The sequence below is a fragment of the Heteronotia binoei genome, chromosome 1, assembly GCF_032191835.1.
Source record: "Heteronotia binoei isolate CCM8104 ecotype False Entrance Well chromosome 1, APGP_CSIRO_Hbin_v1, whole genome shotgun sequence".
Lineage (NCBI taxonomy): Eukaryota > Metazoa > Chordata > Lepidosauria > Squamata > Gekkonidae > Heteronotia > Heteronotia binoei.
Genome location: NC_083223.1, coordinates 160,103,957 through 160,121,770, shown reverse-complemented (window position 1 = coordinate 160,121,770; position 17,814 = coordinate 160,103,957). Strand labels below are relative to the sequence as shown.

Here is a 17,814-nt window from a genome sequence, read left to right as displayed (position 1 = left end):
TTAACAAGATACTCCCTCACCATCACCTCTGTCGAATCCTTCACCACTGCATGCCTGGCATTCTGATCTCTCAGTTCAGTACTGACAACCAGTAGTGGGGCTTCTCCCTGGCTGAGGTATTTGAGACAGAGGTGCTTGGCTGAAACGTCTCCTCCTCAGAACAGCCAGCTCCAGTGCATAGACCGGCACCCGGTCCAGCCCTCGAATCAGGGGGATGACTTGCCTCAGGTTGGTTTTATGGGTGCACAGCATGTTAGTGGTGTCCTGGAAGGGCTTGAAGACACACATCATTTGGGAGAAGATCAGCCAGCCAGTCATTGGAGATGATGCTGAGCTCCCCTGTGCAGGATGGTCATGGAGGAGACTGGCATCCAGCACGGTGCTCCTCTGCTCCATCAAATGGGCAATCATGGCATAGATGGAGTTCCTCATATATTCCTTTTCCGCTCATGCAGGAGATGGACAAAATTAATGCTGCATGAGAAGTGGGTGGCCAGGTGCTGGCAGGTCTCAAGCAAGGACCATATCTCAAAGGAAGCAATGTCCCAGGTGGTCTTGAAAGTGCTCCCCAGCCCCAAAGTATCATTCAATACCAGCTGAAGCATGTGCACCAGGAAGACAATATCCTTGAGGCAAACATGCTTCACCTCTACCAATAAATCAGGTTCTTGCATCTGTGACCTTGTAGCTATGGACGATGGTGCCACCACTTACCCACTCTCTCAGGGTACTCTGCAGGGCTCTTTTTCTAGTAGGAGCTCCTCTGTATATTAGCCAATCCTCCAAGAGCTTACGGGGCTCTTCTTACAGGGTCTACTGTAAGCTCCAAGTATACCATCTAACTGGCCTCCCAGCAATGATTGCCATCTTGACTGAGGCCGATACTGCTGACATCTTTGGGCAATTTAAATTGCCTACAATAATTATGCCATGTGCTCACACCATCCAGGCCATCCTAAATTAATTCTGATCTGTTGTTTTAATTGAGGATTGGCTACATCAGGGGTGTGTGGCCTAATATGCAGAGGAGCTCCTGCTAGAGCATAAGAACATAAGAGAAGCCATGTTGGATCAGGCCAATGGCCCATCCAGTCCAACACTCTGTATCACACAGTGGCCAAAAATTTATATATATATATATATATATATATATATATATATATATATATATATATATATATATATATATATATATATATATATATATATATATATATATACACACACACATACACACACACACACACACACACTGTGGCTAATAGCCACCGATGAACCTCTGCTCCATATTTTTATCTAACCCCCTCTTGAAGCTGTCTATGCTTGTAGCCGCCACCACCTCCTGTGGCAGTGAATTCCACATGTTAATCACCCTTTGGGTGAAGAAGTACCTCCTTTTATCCTTTAAAAGAGCCCTGCTACTCTGTATCACACAGAAGTGATGTTTTGGGCCATGTGGTCTGCATCCATCTCCTGCACATGGAGCAGAACCACTTTGTAGCCTAGTGGCAGGACTGTTCCCTCCTGGGGCCTGAGCCATGTCCTGACAGTCCTGCTGGCTGCTCCATGCATGGTTCTGCCTTGTGCTCTAGAGACCTGAGCCTTGACCATTTCCACTGTAGCCAGCAAAGGACTATGTCCTCTGTGAGGGAGAGGGGTTGGCCACTCGCATCAATCATCTTGCATCTGCTGAGGCAAGTGATTGCTTCCTAGGCCCTCCATGTAGCTCTTTTAACCTCTTGGAGAGTGGCCCGTCTTGATGTTCCACCCACATCAGCCCAAGTGCACAGAGCCTTTCTTGAAGGGGCTTCTTTTACCTCCTCCACTTTTCATTGCTGAGAGGGAGCAGACCTCTTCTTCCTCCCACTGACAGTCACCCTCTCCTCTGTTGGCAACATAGTTTGGTGCACCATTTTGCAGGTGCCTGTGGAGGACATAGGAGAACAAGTGTTGAGGATTTGTGCTGCTCCAGATGTGGCTGTGACACACCTGGCACTCTGTATGAGCTATGTAGCACAAGCCTCAGAAGTCATGAGAAGGATGCAAAAATGTTTCCAAACTGTGGCTAGGGTGCCCACCTAGCTGTTGTGGGGCAACTGTGGGAAATAAATAAATAAGCCCTTGTCAGAACTCAGGGGGATATCTGTCTTCTATCATTCAGAACCTGCCTTTGGAGGCTTGAGGGGGAGCTGAAAGCATAGTGGGGGATGCTTGCCTTGCTTTCACTGTCTGGCTGAGGGGCAATCTGCCCAGGTGAAGTTTCCCTGCGAGTCTGTTATCACTGGCTTGTTTCTGAGACATTCCATAGACTTCTGTAACTGCAGCTATCTTTTCCAGAAAAAGCACTGGGGAGACTTTTTTTTGGGGGGGGGTCCATAACTGGGAACCCAGAAATGTAATTTGTCTGCAACTTGGAGAGATTATAGAGGAGTTGGCAGCAGGTGTTCCCTGTGTGTTTGATTTATGAAGCTTGCAGGGGGTCCATTCTATATACTTTTGTGCCTGTGCTTGTCATTTTTCCTCGGGGCACCTTCTTTGGGGGGTTGTAACTCAGACCCCTATGTCTAATCTGCACATAACTTGGAGGGCATCTAGAGGAGAATCAGGGGGAGGTCTCCTGTGAGGTTGATACCTCTACTTTGCACAGGGTCCATACATGCCTGAACCTGTGCCTGTCATTTCCCCAGAAAGCACATTCCTGGGGGCACCTTCTTTTGGGGGCCACCTAAGTCTAATCTTCACCAAACTTGGAGGATAGGCAGAGGAGAGCCAGTCAGAGATCCCCTATGAGTTTGGTATCTCTAGCATGCCAGGGGAAAGAGCATTCTACCACATCATAAACTTCACAAACTGAACCAGTTCATTTAGTGCCAAAAAGTTCAGTTTTCAGTGGTTTGTGAACCAGGCATGCCATGAACCATGAACTGACTGCATTTTCCCAGTTTGTGTCCATCCCTGAACAAAAAGTCCTTAAGAACATCCCATAGAGACATTAGGTCCTGGACCTAATTCCATCAGGATCATATTCTTCTTCTCATCAACCAGTGTCATATATACTATCACCTGTCAACACTGCCTGCTGGCATTTACATAAAACAATCTGGGCAAAAGAATAAATAGGCACAAATCTGATATAAACAGTGACAGGTAGGAAAACATTTCAGTCTTCAGAACATTTGATTGCAGACCTAGAAGTCAGCATTTTCAATGGGACTTTAAAGAGAAACTCCAATGGGAAAATTCTGAATTAAAATTCATAATTAGCTTTGATAGTATTAGCCAGAAACTCAGCCAACCTGTTTATAGTCTCTATAGGCATTAAATTACTTAACAAACTCAGAAGTCCACATTAGCATCACTTATAGATGTTATGAAGGATCCTTATGCTTGTCTTTATTTTTGTTTTCAGTTTTGCATAGAAATGTCACATACTGGAGCTTTTAACCCAATGTCCTGAATACAGAGTGACATTTCCATGGGTGCAAGGTCTTCTCAGCTATGTAGCACAAGTTTCCCATCTGCTCTACCACAATAGCCAAACATGTCCCCTGAAGCCCCATTCCTGGGGGTCCCCTCTCTTTCAGTAGGATTTGGGGGACTGCATTTCAGGCTGTTGCAAGAAAGCGGAAGGGAAAATCTGTGATCCATGTCCATAATTCCTTGCATCTATAGAAATTTTAGTCTGGATACTACCCACTGTTCACAGTCCCCCCCCGCTTTTTCTCTCTGTATATAAAAATCTTCATTTCAGGCATCTTATGAAGTAGGCTCAAACCCACAATGGCATGTACTACATTAATTATTATTCTCTAAGGTGTCACTTTCTATTTCATATTAACAACCGTTAGAATACTGGAGACTAAAAGACATTCTGAGCCCCTACTATGCAAGCAACTTTTGCACATATTTGAACCAAAAGCACAGAATACTAGAGAGGGAAATCTAGAGCTGCCAGTTTGATATATCAATTATCATTCCCCCCCCTCAGAATTTGTAAAATAAACTAAAGAATTACCTGTTTTCCATTGTGGGTTACTGATGACAGTATAGTCCGCAGTGTTTTGAACCCCATTGCTATGTCAAGGAGATGAGCAGCAAAGAAAAAGTTGTTGTAGTGACCAAGGATTGACATGGTCATATACCAAGCCAAGTAAAGAAAAGACTTTTTAGGGGGGGAAAGAATAAAACAACATATTAAAAGGATCATATGGCAAAGTTGATTCACTGAGCTCAGATTGCCCAGCCAAATAGAGAACTCAATCCATTAAGTACTGCCTCCAAGAAAGACACACAAAGGTTACTTTCAAATACTTGAGAGTCAATGACTATATGAAAGTCCCGAATATGATTTTGGTCATCTATAGAAGTAACAGCAACTAGTTCTATATGCTTGGGGAGTGCTCTAAAACAACTTTGCATAGTAAAAAAAACATATTTTATTTTATTGATTGATTGACTAAAAGCACATGAAGCACCTTCAAAAGAGTTCTTGCTATTTTTTACATGTTGCAGAAATGAACAACTGCATTCATCTGTACTATATTGTAAAAATAGAACCCCCTTAAAATTAGCCCCTTTTGTTCTGAAAATCTAGTTTCTGTTATTTTACTTCTGTTTTTATGTTGCAACACATGGACATGGTTTTTCCAAGATTCCTGATTCTTGGGATTGCAGAAGGGTACATCAGTTAAGTATATCAGTGTCATCACTCACCTGGATGGCTGAGGCTAGCCTGATCTCATCGTATTTGGGAAGCTAAGCAAGGTTGGCCCTCCTTAATACTTGGATGAGAGATGACCAAGAAAGTCCAGGGCTATGCAGAGGCAAGGTATGACAAGCCACCTCTTCATTTCTTACCATGAAAACCCAATGGGGTTGCCATAAGTTGGCTGTGACTTTACTGCAATTCCAACACCACCACATCAATGGGACTTTAAATTATCCTCATTCTGTAGGTTTTCCATTTGCCTGCAAGTAGTGGGAGACTTCTAGCCAATTTGCAGTCCTTGCCCACCAGTGTTCAGCTGATCAGAGAGTGGAAATTAAGGTCAAAGGGGTGGGGGGTGCAATCATCCTGAGGAGACAAATTTAAAAGGGAAAACAAGGCCTTGGGTATTTACAAGAAGTTCTGACTTTAGAGTTCCTCGTAGGCTGATTCCACACTCACCTTTCTCTGGGGCAGGCTTCTGTTTCTGGGTGGAGCAAGCTGGCGTTTTCTTGGTGGAGCAAGCTGGCAATTTTGCACCAGTTGCTCCGCACAGCCATTTTGCACAGGGCAAACCTGTAATTTGCCCCGCCACAGTGTAAACCTGAAAAAACAGGTTTACACTACATTGGGGCAAATCACAGGTTTTCCCAACGCAAAATGTGGAGCAACTGGTGTGAAATCGCCAACTTGCTCCGCCCAGAAACGGAAGCCTGCCATGAGAAAGGTGAGTGCGGAATCAGCCATAATTTCCAGAGCTACTCAGCAATTGCCAGAAACTCTATGGTAATGTTACCATAATGTTTCTGGCAATTGGTAGAGCTACACTTGTCACTTCTTAGTAGCTCTAGAAATTGCAAGGAACACTATAGTTGGAACTTCTTGTAAATTCCCAAGGGCTTTTTTTTTCCTTTTTAATTTCCCCCAAAATGCTGCCCTCCACAACCCTCCCTCCCGACTACCTTTCTGAAGTCTCCACAGGCATTGGGAAACTAGGAAACAGCATTCTCTATTTAATTCTTAGATTTTACACTTCATTGTCCCAGGAAATCTGACAGAAGATAAAGCAAATTCCTTGAATTAAAGATGCAACACATCCTACTTGAGACAGAGACAAAATATCTGCTCATCAATAATTGCTACACACGTTCCCATTTTCTAGACATGTGTAAACCTAATTACCAGTAAAACAGTCAGGGTATTTGAATATGGAATATAATATTTTCCTATATGTAAATAGTCTCAATATGTTGGAGATACATTCAAGAAAACCCATGCCTTCCAAAAATAACTAGGACAAATTATGCTATATAAGGAGAATTTTCCTACACATTTGCTACAGGTGTATGGTAAAATATATAGTACCATATCCTCTTAAGGTCCCAAAGTCTTAAAAGGATAGGTTTCAATCTGATATCAAAATGAATATAGTAAACAACTTCTCCCTTTCGATGCTCCAAATTATATTTCATTGTATGAACTTACATTGTCCGTGAAAACAACTCCTAATTTCCACATCTGATACTTTACATCAACTGAATTCAGCCTGCAAAAAACAAAATGCAGTAGGAAGTGATGCTGCATCTAATAGGTAAAGAACACTTTTTTACTGCCTAGGTAACAAGCCATAGGTGACCTGCTTTACATTGGCTCTTACATGTATTACAGTTTTTTAAAATGTGGTGATATGAACAAATTGAACTTAACACAAGTGATTTTATTTTCAAAATGCCTACCAAACTGTTAAGAGCTATCCACTATTTATTTCTTGGGTCAGTTTGTAAAAAGTCTCTTATTAACCTAAACAGGTTTGTTCTATAGCTCTGGATGGTGGCACTGAAATATTGTTTTTTTCACTACCATCCATGCCACAGAGCAGACTTTTAAACGCACTGTTAACTCACCATTGCAAAGACGTGGTGTTGTCATTAGTCTAAATTTCACCAGGTAACAAGCTATCCATGATAATCTACCCTAAATTCAGATAAATTCCTCACATCCTGCACAAAATACTAAATCCAGGTTATGACCAGCTGTATGATGCATAGCCACCTATACAGGCCATGCTTGTTATGATGACCATGAAGTCCTTAATCAGCCCAGAAAGCAATGTTTCGGCATGGATATTGAAGTCCCCAAGGGCTAACAATAAGGCCCATAGCCACAAGGGGGGGCCCTCTCCACCCAAACTCCCCTTCCAACTATATGGCCCATCCTTTTACTGCCCCGCTGTTCCTGCCGCTGCCATTGCTCTCCCTGCCACTCTCACAGCCCTGCTCTCTCTGCTGCCACTACTCTGGTGGCTCCCAATCTCCCCACCACTCTGTCAGCCCCGCATTCCTCTGCGGCACCTCACCCTCCCTCCCACCCACCTGGCAAAGCGCTGGCTCCTGGGGCTCTTTCAAGGAGCCCCCCCCCCACGGCCAATCAGTTGATCGGTGGGAAAAGTGGAACAGGGAGTCATGGGCAGCAGGAGATCCACAGAGAAGTACGGCATCGGTGTGAGCAGGAGCCAAACCCAGGTGCTCTGTGTTGTCTTCCTCCGTTCCTCCCCCCCCTCCAAGTGGTTGTTGTGCAAGCGGGTCTCCAACAAAGGAGGGTCATCATTCATAGGGTTGGCTTTGAAGGCTGAGCAGCCTTATTGATGGAGCTGGGAGGGGGGAAGTCACGGAGAAGCCCTGCATCGGTGTGAGCAGGAGACAACTCAAGGGGGAAAGATGGGAAGAGGCAGCAGAGGATGCTGGATTCTCGGCTGGAGGCTACCATTCGTAAATAAAATAATAGTTCCCTAGATATAAGAGAGAGAAAAAGATCACAGCAGAAGGAGCAGACTGGGGTCGTGGGGGGCACTGGAGGGAAGAAGCAGCCAAGTCCCCCCACACCCAGAGTTCTCTTTCTTTTCTTTCATTTTATAATTGCTACAGATGTTTGTTTGTTTTTAAAAGGCCAACTTGGGCCTTTGGTTGTGGGCTCAGTTGCAGAGACACGAGCACAGAGAGGTGTGCTTGGGATAGAGTCTTTAGCAGAAAGAGGGGCCAGAGCAAACCTCAAAAGGTGTGTCTTTCCCCCCATTGTCTCCAGATGAAGATTTCATCCAATACTCCCTCCCTCTAAACTGTGGAGCCTTGCAAGCAAAAAAATCTGTTTTAAGCTAAGACGAAAATTGGCATTAAGCTAAGATGAAAATGTACGAACTGGAAGCTAAAAAACTGAGCAAGTTCACACTAACTCAGTTTAGAGGGAACAACGTCCCCCCCCCCCTTTGACCCTGATTAAAATCAAAGATTCTCGGCTGGAGGCTACCATTCATAAATAAAATAATAGTTCCCTAGATATAAGAGAGAGAGAAAGATCACAGCAGAAAGAGCAGACTGGGGTCGTGGGGGGCACTGGAGGGAAGAAGCAGCCAAGTCCTGCAGTCCCTCCACTAAATTTTTTAGCTCCCGGGCCCCTCCACCCAAAATTTTCTGGCTACGGGCCTTCTAACTATCAAGCCACATGTGTCATAAAATCTAATGCTACGTAGTGGAGATATAAACTTTATAAAGGACACAGACAAACACAATTAAAGGGGTTTTTTTAAAAAAAAATTAAAATAAAATATGCTCAAAAGATTAGCATTCTTGCAATATTTTGTTTAACAGTCTCCAGTAACTGACATCTGCTCTGAATTATTGCATCAACATTTGGAGACAATGTCTGTGTTATAGCAATTTTGAGTATGCTGTTCAGGTGTGTATCTAAGTTGCGAACCTACTTTTGATTTATTGACATTCATTACAGAGATCTCATGGTCAATGCTTTGAGCCTAAGACTCAGAGGAAAACATGAAAAGGCTGGGCATTGCAAGCTTTTGTACATAAGCTGCTTCATGTGCTGGTCAGTCAATGGCGAAAATAGAGGCTTTGCTCTGTAGCTTAACTGAGCAAGACTGGCAAAACAAGCTGTGATGCAGAAGGAAGCAAGAGAGGGAGAAGGAAGCAGATGACAGTGAGTTACTTGTGGTCCTGACAGGAACCCTCCAGGGACCTGATCTGGCCCATGGGACACACATTTGATACCTGTGACCTAGGAGTCTCCAACATCAGTGCTGAGACCAGCTGCACCAGTTCAGGTATGGATACTGTTGGAAAGCAGAGTGGACAATATGCCAACAGAATTCCCACTCTGTCTCAAGAATACAATGCTATATAGAGATCCTCAGTATATAGAAACTGACAAACAGAATGCCTGGCAAGGGAGACTGCATCATGCTAGACCAAAGCAACTCTGCCCTCCCACCCAACTGATGTAGCCAGCAATTAACCTGAGTATCCCAGCTAGCAAATTTGTGCAAGTTTTACATAATTTTGTTGTTGTAAAGTATATCAAGGTATTGAACACACAAAACGTAGTCATAATTTCAGTTTATGAGAAACATCTTATTTAACAATAATGCAAATGCTTGAGTTTTTTAAAGCAATTAAAAAAAAACTTACACAGCAGACAACGAGCTATCTTTTTTGGGTTTCTTTTTTTCTCGAGCATCACTGAAATCCAGAGCGGCTTTGTCCATTCCCAGTAATTCACTGATTCTATCCCTGCCATAGAACTCTCCATATTTATCCATAACCTAAAGGTTAACATAGAGACAAATGTCATTCCTTCCCTCTTTGTTTTAAATTTCTTACCTCCAGTATCCTAACCACAATGAGAAGTAATAAAATATAGGCTGATTTATCTGACTACATGATAATGTAGTCTGACTACATGATCTGACTACATGGTAATGTACCACATAGGATCAGACGTAAGGTCTCCTTAAGTCTGGCACACGGAGAAAAGCCAGAGCCAGGATATACTGTCAGCACAACAGCAGCCATCAGCTTAATTGAATTGCGGCAGGCTGTTTATAAAAAGATGTAAACTAAATTTCTAGTACAATGGCTCCCTTTCTTGGACTATATGACCAATAGGGATAACTCAGATCCAGCAATTCCAGCCATATATAGCTTTACAGCAGTATTTTAATATATGCATATATTATGAGGACCCCTGGTTCTCCATTATTTTCTTTTTGCTGACCTAGAAAAGTCAACAGCAACAGATGCTTGGTGTACTGAGTATTTTAAAGGACAAGATGTTAATCCTCCATTCATGTATATACATAGTCTTCTAGATACACACAACTTATTTACATACTTGTTACCATGCTATTTAATTGCTCTCTCTATATTTTCTGAAAATCATTAAAATTAAATGTTTCTTTAATGTAACATTTGTAACAATGTAATAAGATGTAAACATAAATTTATTTAGATTGAAATAATAATTTACAAACATTCTTTAAAACCTCAACAATCTAGATAATGTGTATCTTAATATTTAAGTCTTAATAGCAGTATTTTAATGTAAGCAGTATTTTGTATCTTAATATTTAAGTTTTCTAGATTAAAAGCAAACCTTTTTAATAGAATGTTGAATCAACTGTCTCTCTTTAAATAACTTTCTGGAGAAAATATTAAAATACACACTGCACACAGAAAAAGGAAGAAGCACAATGGATGCTTACAAACAATGGTGTGCATATTCTACCACTCTGCTCAGCAAGCCATTCTTCCTGCCTAAGGAAGTGTCCTCCAGCTTAAGTTCCTCTCCTGATAAAGGAAGAGCCACTTAAAGCTAGAAGGAAGCTTCTGACTTTGCTGAATAAAGTGGCAGCATATATTCCAATGAATACATGCAATATAGTCTATACCATCTTCTTATGAAAAGCACTATCTGCATACAGATTAGTTCCAACGGGTGTATAAAAAGCTGCTGTCATAAGGACCTTGAACAGTTCCGCAGGGCCTGCAAAACAGCCCTCTTCCGGTTGGCATATAATTAATTGTTATCGGAATGCCTGAACATTCAAATCTTGAACATCAGATTATTCAATACTGGAATATTGAAGAATTGATTTAAGGAAGGTAGCATAGTACATACTGAAATAAGTTTTACGTGTTTTTATGTATTTTATAAGTATTTTATGTATTTTATTGTATAATTATAATTATTAATGTATTTAAATTGATTTTGTTAGTTTTTTGTGTTGTGAGCCGCCCTGAGCCCGCCTCAGTGGGGTAGGGCGGGATATAAATTGAATTAATTAATTAAATAAATAAATAAATAAATAAATAAATAAATAAATAAATAAATAAATAAATAAATAAATAATAGTTTTCCATAAGTAGTTAAGATATGGCATAGTTTTCCTGGTTGAACTGTATCTATTCAACAGATAAGCCATAAGGATAATTTACTGGGTAGAAGCAGGGTTAAAGAAGGAAAAACCGGGGCCACGTCCAAGAGTTCTCATTTTCCTAAGACTTCACTGATGACATTTTTTATATCACTCAATAGGCCTCAGGAATCTGGCTGCATCAACTCATTAAGATACAATAGGCATTCTCCAGAAATTTAAGACTATGAAATTTGAAAATAAAACATAATTCAATAATGGATACAATAAAGTTTATTGTCTATAGCCAAATGCTGTTACAATCTGACACATATGGCATAATTACAAACATCAGCATTAAAACAATCTAACCAAATAATAAAATAAAAACATTGCCCTCTTTAGATGCCGCTCTAGCCCATATTTTCTTGGCTCTACAGGAGACAAATGGATCAGTGTCTGAGAGAAAAAAAGCAGCTTCTCTGAGTCCAAAGAAAAATTAAAGTCCATTTAAAAGCACTGGGAGAAATTTGGTTCTGGGCTTTATACAAAGGATAAAATGTAGTGTGATAGGTCCTCTGGCACTGAGGCTCTGCAAGTACGAAGACATTAAGTCAGCTGTATTTGGGAGTAATGGCCAGTTAGCAAAGTTGTTGGCATGGTTTGAAACCTAACTGAAGAAAACGCTGTTCTGAGGTTATGGGGGGAGATATTAACCAAATAGGAGGCTCTAACATGGTCCCTTTAAATCAGTTTGAACCACTGGGAGAATTTGGACTAGGAAATTGACTGCCTGTCTGTTGCAGCATCAAAGCTGGTGCTGTCTGTTGCAGCATCACAGTTAAACACACAGTCACAAATAATGGAACCAGCTATGGGGAGACCCGAGACCCTGGGTGTCATCCAGTATAAAATAGCAATGGAGGATATTATTATAGCAGGCTATCTGGGCAACATCATTTTGCAACATCATTTCATAACACTTTGCTTTCTCCAGAATCTTATCAAGACTACATGTATATGGGTCCTCATTCAATAACAAGAAAATCATTACCTTTCTTTTCACAAACTTGTCCCAATAGTTGTTAGGAAATGACCTAAGGATATATAAGAAATGCTGATTAAATATAAAGTATTACTGCTCATGAGAATAAACAGGCTTTCCCCCCACCTCGCTTTACAAGTTTGTGCATACAGATTAGTTCCAACAGGAATATTAAAAGCTGCTGCCACAAGAGGCACAGGATAATCTTTAGCCGGTAGTCAGGATATGGCCATCGTTTTTCTGTTTTGACTGTGTCATACTCAATAGGTAATTCAGGATAATCAGAGTTCCAGAAGTCAGGTCTACTCCCATAGAAAACAATCATCCTTTAAGTTTCAAAGGGATCAGAGGCACCAACTAACAGCTGATAGCTGGGTAGTCCTCCCAGCCTCCAGCAGCCAGGTCTACAAGCCATTATTTCATACCGGTTGTAAATCCGGCCTCTGTCCATTTAAAAAGAAAGGAAGAACCAAACTGGTCCCAGATTTACCTTGCGGGCATCTGCCTCACTGATATCTATGGAGCATGTTGCAGGCCTTCCTTCCAGCTATTGTCCCCACTTGCAGTATCAAAGACAGGAGAACCTGCCCTGATGGCAAGAAAACAGTGGGCAGGTTCATGGACTACCTGAGGGCTTGGCTGCCTAGGTAGATTCTGTGACACTGTCTTCATAGCGACCATATCCTCTGCCTGCCACTTTTGGGGGAGGGATTTTTTTTAAAAAAATCTGCAATTAATTTGTCTTTGAATTCCCAGCTTAGCTCCTCAACAACAGGACTAGTAGCTTATCTTTTTTTCCTTGTTTCCTTTTTTAAGAATGAAGGCTGGGAACACAAAGAACCTAATACGCATTTTGTAGTAAAATTACCTCAATACAACAATATTCAATCAAATATTTAAAAAAAAAAAAAAAAACATTGGCCAGGAGAGGAAATGGCCTCTACTGGGACAGTGTCAGGGAATCTCCCTGAGAAATCTAAATTCATGGTAGTCTACAAGCCTGCCTGCCATTTTCTGGTTGTTGGGGCAGGCTGTACTACCTCTGATTTCATCAGCAGTGATGAGGGCATGTACAAGTCTCTTGTGCACAACACCAAGGAAAGCACCCCTTGGAAAGCACCGGGCTATAAGCCCAGCCCATCCATTACACCCAAAGAAAGCACCTAGCCTCGAGGGCTATGACTGTAAATAGATTATTTTCTTTCTTCCGTACATATTAACTATGCATAAAGACAAGGTCAAGAGATGTCCGTGTAAGGGTAAAATGAATGATTAACTTCAGGGATAGGCAGAGTGTGTGCCTTCTGCGTTGGCTATGATTGGCTGGAGGGAAAGATTGGGGGCGTAGCGTCGGGAGCCTTAAATTGAGCTGCACTGTGATCCAGACTTCAGAGACCGCACCCTGGGTGCCTTCTCTCCATGCCTGCAGACATGTATTCCAAATAAAACCTGCTTGTTGCTGACCACCTTGTCTTGGTGTTTTCCTGGTGAGACGAAAACAATCCATAACAACTTGGTGTGAGAAGTGGGATTGTGTCCTTTTGGATTGGGGGGCCCCGTTGGGGATCTGTGGCTTAGCCCTCCGTTGACCCACTGGCGGGAGAACGTGAGTATTTTGCTTGAGGAGGGCCCCTGGTACCCCCGTTGGAACCAGCCTCAGCGACTTATTTGCCTTCCCTGCCGTGGGGTCAAGAACCCATATTGCGGAGAGGAATCGAGGAGAGGCCTCGACAGATTTCTGGTGAGTAATTTTGGTAAAGTTAGAACACCATAATGGGTAACAAGGCTTCAAAGACGTCAGGGAAAAAGGGTCTCGTGGGGGACACCCCATCTGGATGGAAACAGATAGAGATTCCTAAGGATACCCCCTTGGGGCAGATTTGCGCCCAATAGAAAACCACTGGAGGGGCCAGTGGACTGTCGAAAGAGGAAATGGTGTATCTTTCGACCCAGGTGTGGCTATATTTGCCACTGATTTCAGGACATAGGTGGCCAAAATTTGGAACCTGTGACTACCATCTGTGTTCAGAAATCCATATATTTTTGTTAGAACAATTACCCAGCTGGACGGCAGCCATAGAAATTCCATATATTTTAGAGTGGATTGATTTTGTAGGGACAAAAAATGTAAACAACCAAAGACTGAAACAATTAAAGTGATGATGGCGGTTGCAAAAGACCCAACTGCCTCCCCCACAGCTCCCACTTCGGCCAAGTGGGACCCATTGAACCATCCACCTCCTCTCTATATTCCGCCTCTGATCCCCGGGCCAGACCCAGACCCGAGGAGAAGGAGGCCAAGGGAGGAAGAAGAAGGAGGATGAGACCCATGCGGCAATGATTCCCTGGGAACATAGTAATTTGAGAAAAGAACTAAGAGATTTGCAGATCAGAGAGGGACAGTGGGAAGTGCCCCAACCAGCCTCTGAGAATGAGGAGGAGGTCCGAGAAGGCTCGGTGAGCCTTTAAAAATTTTTGGCCCAAAAGGGGTTGAGGGTGGCGAAGAAAAAGGTACAATTGTGCCAGCCCCAGGTAAAATATGTGGGACATTTATTAAAGGAGGGAAAGAAGCTCCTGGACCCCAAGAGAGTCCAGGGTATCCAAGACCTACCTCTTCCCCTTACCAAAAGACAGTTATGAGGATTTTTGGGCTCAGTAAATTTTTGTAGAACTTGGATAGATGGGTTTGTGGCTATGACCTCCCCCCTCACCAACAAATTAAAGGATGAGTGCCCTGAGGAAGGGGCATTCCAGAAATTGAAATCTAGTCTCCTCTCCGCCCCTGCTTTGGGGCTTCCCAACATGCGGAAGCCTTTCCACTTACATGTAACGACTCAAAACGAGTTTGTGATTGCTACCATGACCCAGAAAAAGGGGGGAGTAGAACAATTGGTGGCCTACTTTTCTCGCATGTTAGATCCCATTGTACAGGCATGGCCCCACTGTCTGCAGGCCTGCGCAGCTGCAGCCCAGGCAGTGAAGATGGCCAGAAAATTTGTATGGTAAGGAGTCCTAATTGTACATTCCCCCCACCAAATTCAAAGCATTTTAACTCACACCGCTAGGCAGTGGATGACAGATGCCCGACTTCTCATTAGAGGCGATCCTGTTGGAACGCCCTGATCTAATCCTAGCAACATCGGAAGGATCTAGTCCAGTGCTAGGACTATACCGAGGAACAAATGAAGGAGTGGGGCTGGAACATTATTGTATAGATATAGTGGGACTGCAGACCAAATTCAGGGAAGTCCTGGAGGAAACCCCCATTTCGAGGGCAACAGACATATTTGTAGATGGATCCTCTAGGGTGATTGATGGGAAACAATACAGCGAATATGCCATAAGAGAAGGGGGGAGGACAAGAAATTGAATCGGGATCCCTTCCCTCATCCATGTCGGCTCAAACAGCCAAACTAGTGGCAGTCCAGAGAGCTTTAGGGCTATTCAAGGGAAAGAGGGTAAGCATCTATTTAGACTCTAAATATGCTTGTGGGGTAGTGCACGTGTTTGGGAAAGTTTGGGAGGAAAGGGGGCTGCTGAGCTCCCGAGGGAAATCTGTGGCCCATGTAGGCATTATCAAAAGGCTTCTAGGAGCATTGCAGGGACCAGCCCAGGTGGCCGTAATTCATGTGAAAGGACATCAAAAGCGGTCCAGCCCTGAGACACAGGGAAACTGATGGGCAGATGAGCAGATGAGCGTGTTGACTATGATTGGCCGGACAGATGGGGGCGTAGCGTTGCGAGTCTTAAATTGATCCAGACTTCAGAGACCGCACCCTGGGTGCCTTCTCTCCATGCCTGCAGACATGTATTCCAAATAAAACCTGCTTGTTGCTGACCACCTTGTCTTGGTGTTTTCCTGGTGAGATGAAAACAATCCATAACAGCAGCAATTATAACTGGAAGGCCTGCAAAGCTACCCTGGAAATGCCAACAGATCTGAAGCTGGCCAGGTAATTTCAGGGATAGCTCAGTCCTTCCTTTGCTTTTAAATGTAAAAAGGACACGGGAGGATAGGCCTGGCCTTCAGAGGTCATGTCTGTTCCCCCCACAGGAAATAATGGCAAGTAGACCTGGCCTCTGGAGGCCAGGCATACCTATCAACTTTTAATTGCCCTCAGCTGTTACTCTGAGTCTATGGTCCCTCTGAAATGTATAGGCCTATTATTTTCTTTGGGAATAAACCAGGCCAGGGCTTCCCATATAACATGGTTATTTAAAGAGACCTGAGATACTGGCAAACAGCTGCTTGCCAGGGTCAGCTTCTTCACCCACCACCACACACTCCTGCTACAATTGTCATATTATTGAAATAGTCAGGAGTCCATTTTTGTGTCTGTATGTAATCACTGAGGAGGAAAGGCAGTATAGTAAAGCTTGATCTCATGTATTGGAAGCTAAATATGGTAGGTAATTGGAAGGGAGACCATTAAGGAAGATTCTGCAGAGGAAGGCAATGGCAAACCACTTCAACTTTTCTCTTGCTTTGAGAGTCTTCTTCGAATGCCTAACTGACCGTCTCCGCTTCTCCAGGTCAGTCACCTCGGCTTCAAGGGTATGAACTCGGTCCCTGAATACAGGAGCTCCTTGCATCGAGCACACCCCCAAGACTTCTGTCCTATGGGCAGATGGTCATGCATGTAACACTCAGTGCAAAACACTGAAAAGCCCCCACCCCCTCTACTGGCATTCTACCTTCATGATAGCTTTTTTAAAATATATATATATATATATATATATATATATATATATACACACACACACATACAGTCCCCTTTAAATCTTGTTTGTTTATGTGGCTCCCCTTCTGGAGGGTCAATTTACCTTACTGGGAGATTACAAGGAAATTAGGGATCTGGGTTCCTGGTCCTTACAGAGCCCCCAGGCTAAGAGACACAGGCCAAGAGTCCTTTAGCTTTCTGGCAAGGCGCAGCTTAACAATGCAAAGAGGGTGGGGAACACAGCCACTCCTAATCAATCAGCAACAATCACCTTCAAATTCAGCCCACTCAACCAAACAAACAGCAGTTCCCCAGCAGCCACAAACTCAGAATTTTCAGAAATCACACAAACTCAGGAATTCTCAGCAACTTCCCCAGCTGCTTACCCTTATATCAGTTATTCTCTACTCTATCTCAGAGCTTCTCTGCTCTCTCTCAGAACTCTCTAAAATGTGCTCAGCCTCTGGCAAGGCACAGATGGGAAGCCAGTCCAATAGGCAATGCTTAGTTAGAGGGATCAATGGTCTGAAATGAGACTTATGAGCTGTAACGTGTCAAGAAAGAATAAAAGAAAAAAATACTCACTGTGTGTTTATAACAAGTCTATCCCACTGCCCTTTAATATCATCTTCTGAAGGCTGTTCTGTAATATACAGTCCATCAAATTCCAATTTTCTTGCAACTTCTTTTTCTCGCTTAAATATAACAAGTGGAACCTGCAAGGAGAAATAAACTTCCTAAAAATACTTCAAATCCACCACAACATTTGGAACCACTTTTTTTAAGGGAACAGCTAGCTGCTAAAGAAATGTTAATGCAAAGAGTGAATGAGCTTTCATGAGCTTGTAAGAGGACAAATGTATCAAACACACTTGGAAGGAATGCAAGTTGTTTAGGTTTATATGCTCAACTGTTTGGGAAAGATTATAAATTTAGTAGGACCCAGCCTTGGGGGTCAGTGGAAACAACCTGCTCACAGCATAATTATATTCAGTTGCAAGATTCTGTTATCCTGGAGAATTGTCTGCTTGCAACCTGAGTTTGATCCCGGTAGAAGCTGGGTTCAGGTAGCCAGCTCAAGGTTGACTCAGCCTTCCATCCTTCCGAGGTTGGCAAAATGAGTACCCAGCTCACTGGGGGT

General features: G+C 43.0%; 1 protein-coding gene across 4 annotated transcripts in view; it reads right to left on the bottom strand.

The window, feature by feature from the left end:
- RYR2 (ryanodine receptor 2) overlaps positions 1–17,814 on the bottom strand; it is a 757,628-nt gene that overhangs the window by 18,625 nt on the left and 721,189 nt on the right. For all 4 annotated transcript variants that reach the window (XM_060243352.1, XM_060243324.1, XM_060243334.1 and 1 more), the window contains 5 exons: positions 17,259–17,389; positions 11,962–12,004; positions 9,184–9,317; positions 6,191–6,251; positions 4,016–4,162 (listed from right to left, as the gene is read on the bottom strand). In XM_060243352.1, the coding sequence (XP_060099335.1) occupies positions 4,016–4,162; positions 6,191–6,251; positions 9,184–9,317; positions 11,962–12,004; positions 17,259–17,389 (516 nt within the window). The remainder of the gene's footprint in view (positions 1–4,015; positions 4,163–6,190; positions 6,252–9,183; positions 9,318–11,961; positions 12,005–17,258; positions 17,390–17,814) is intronic.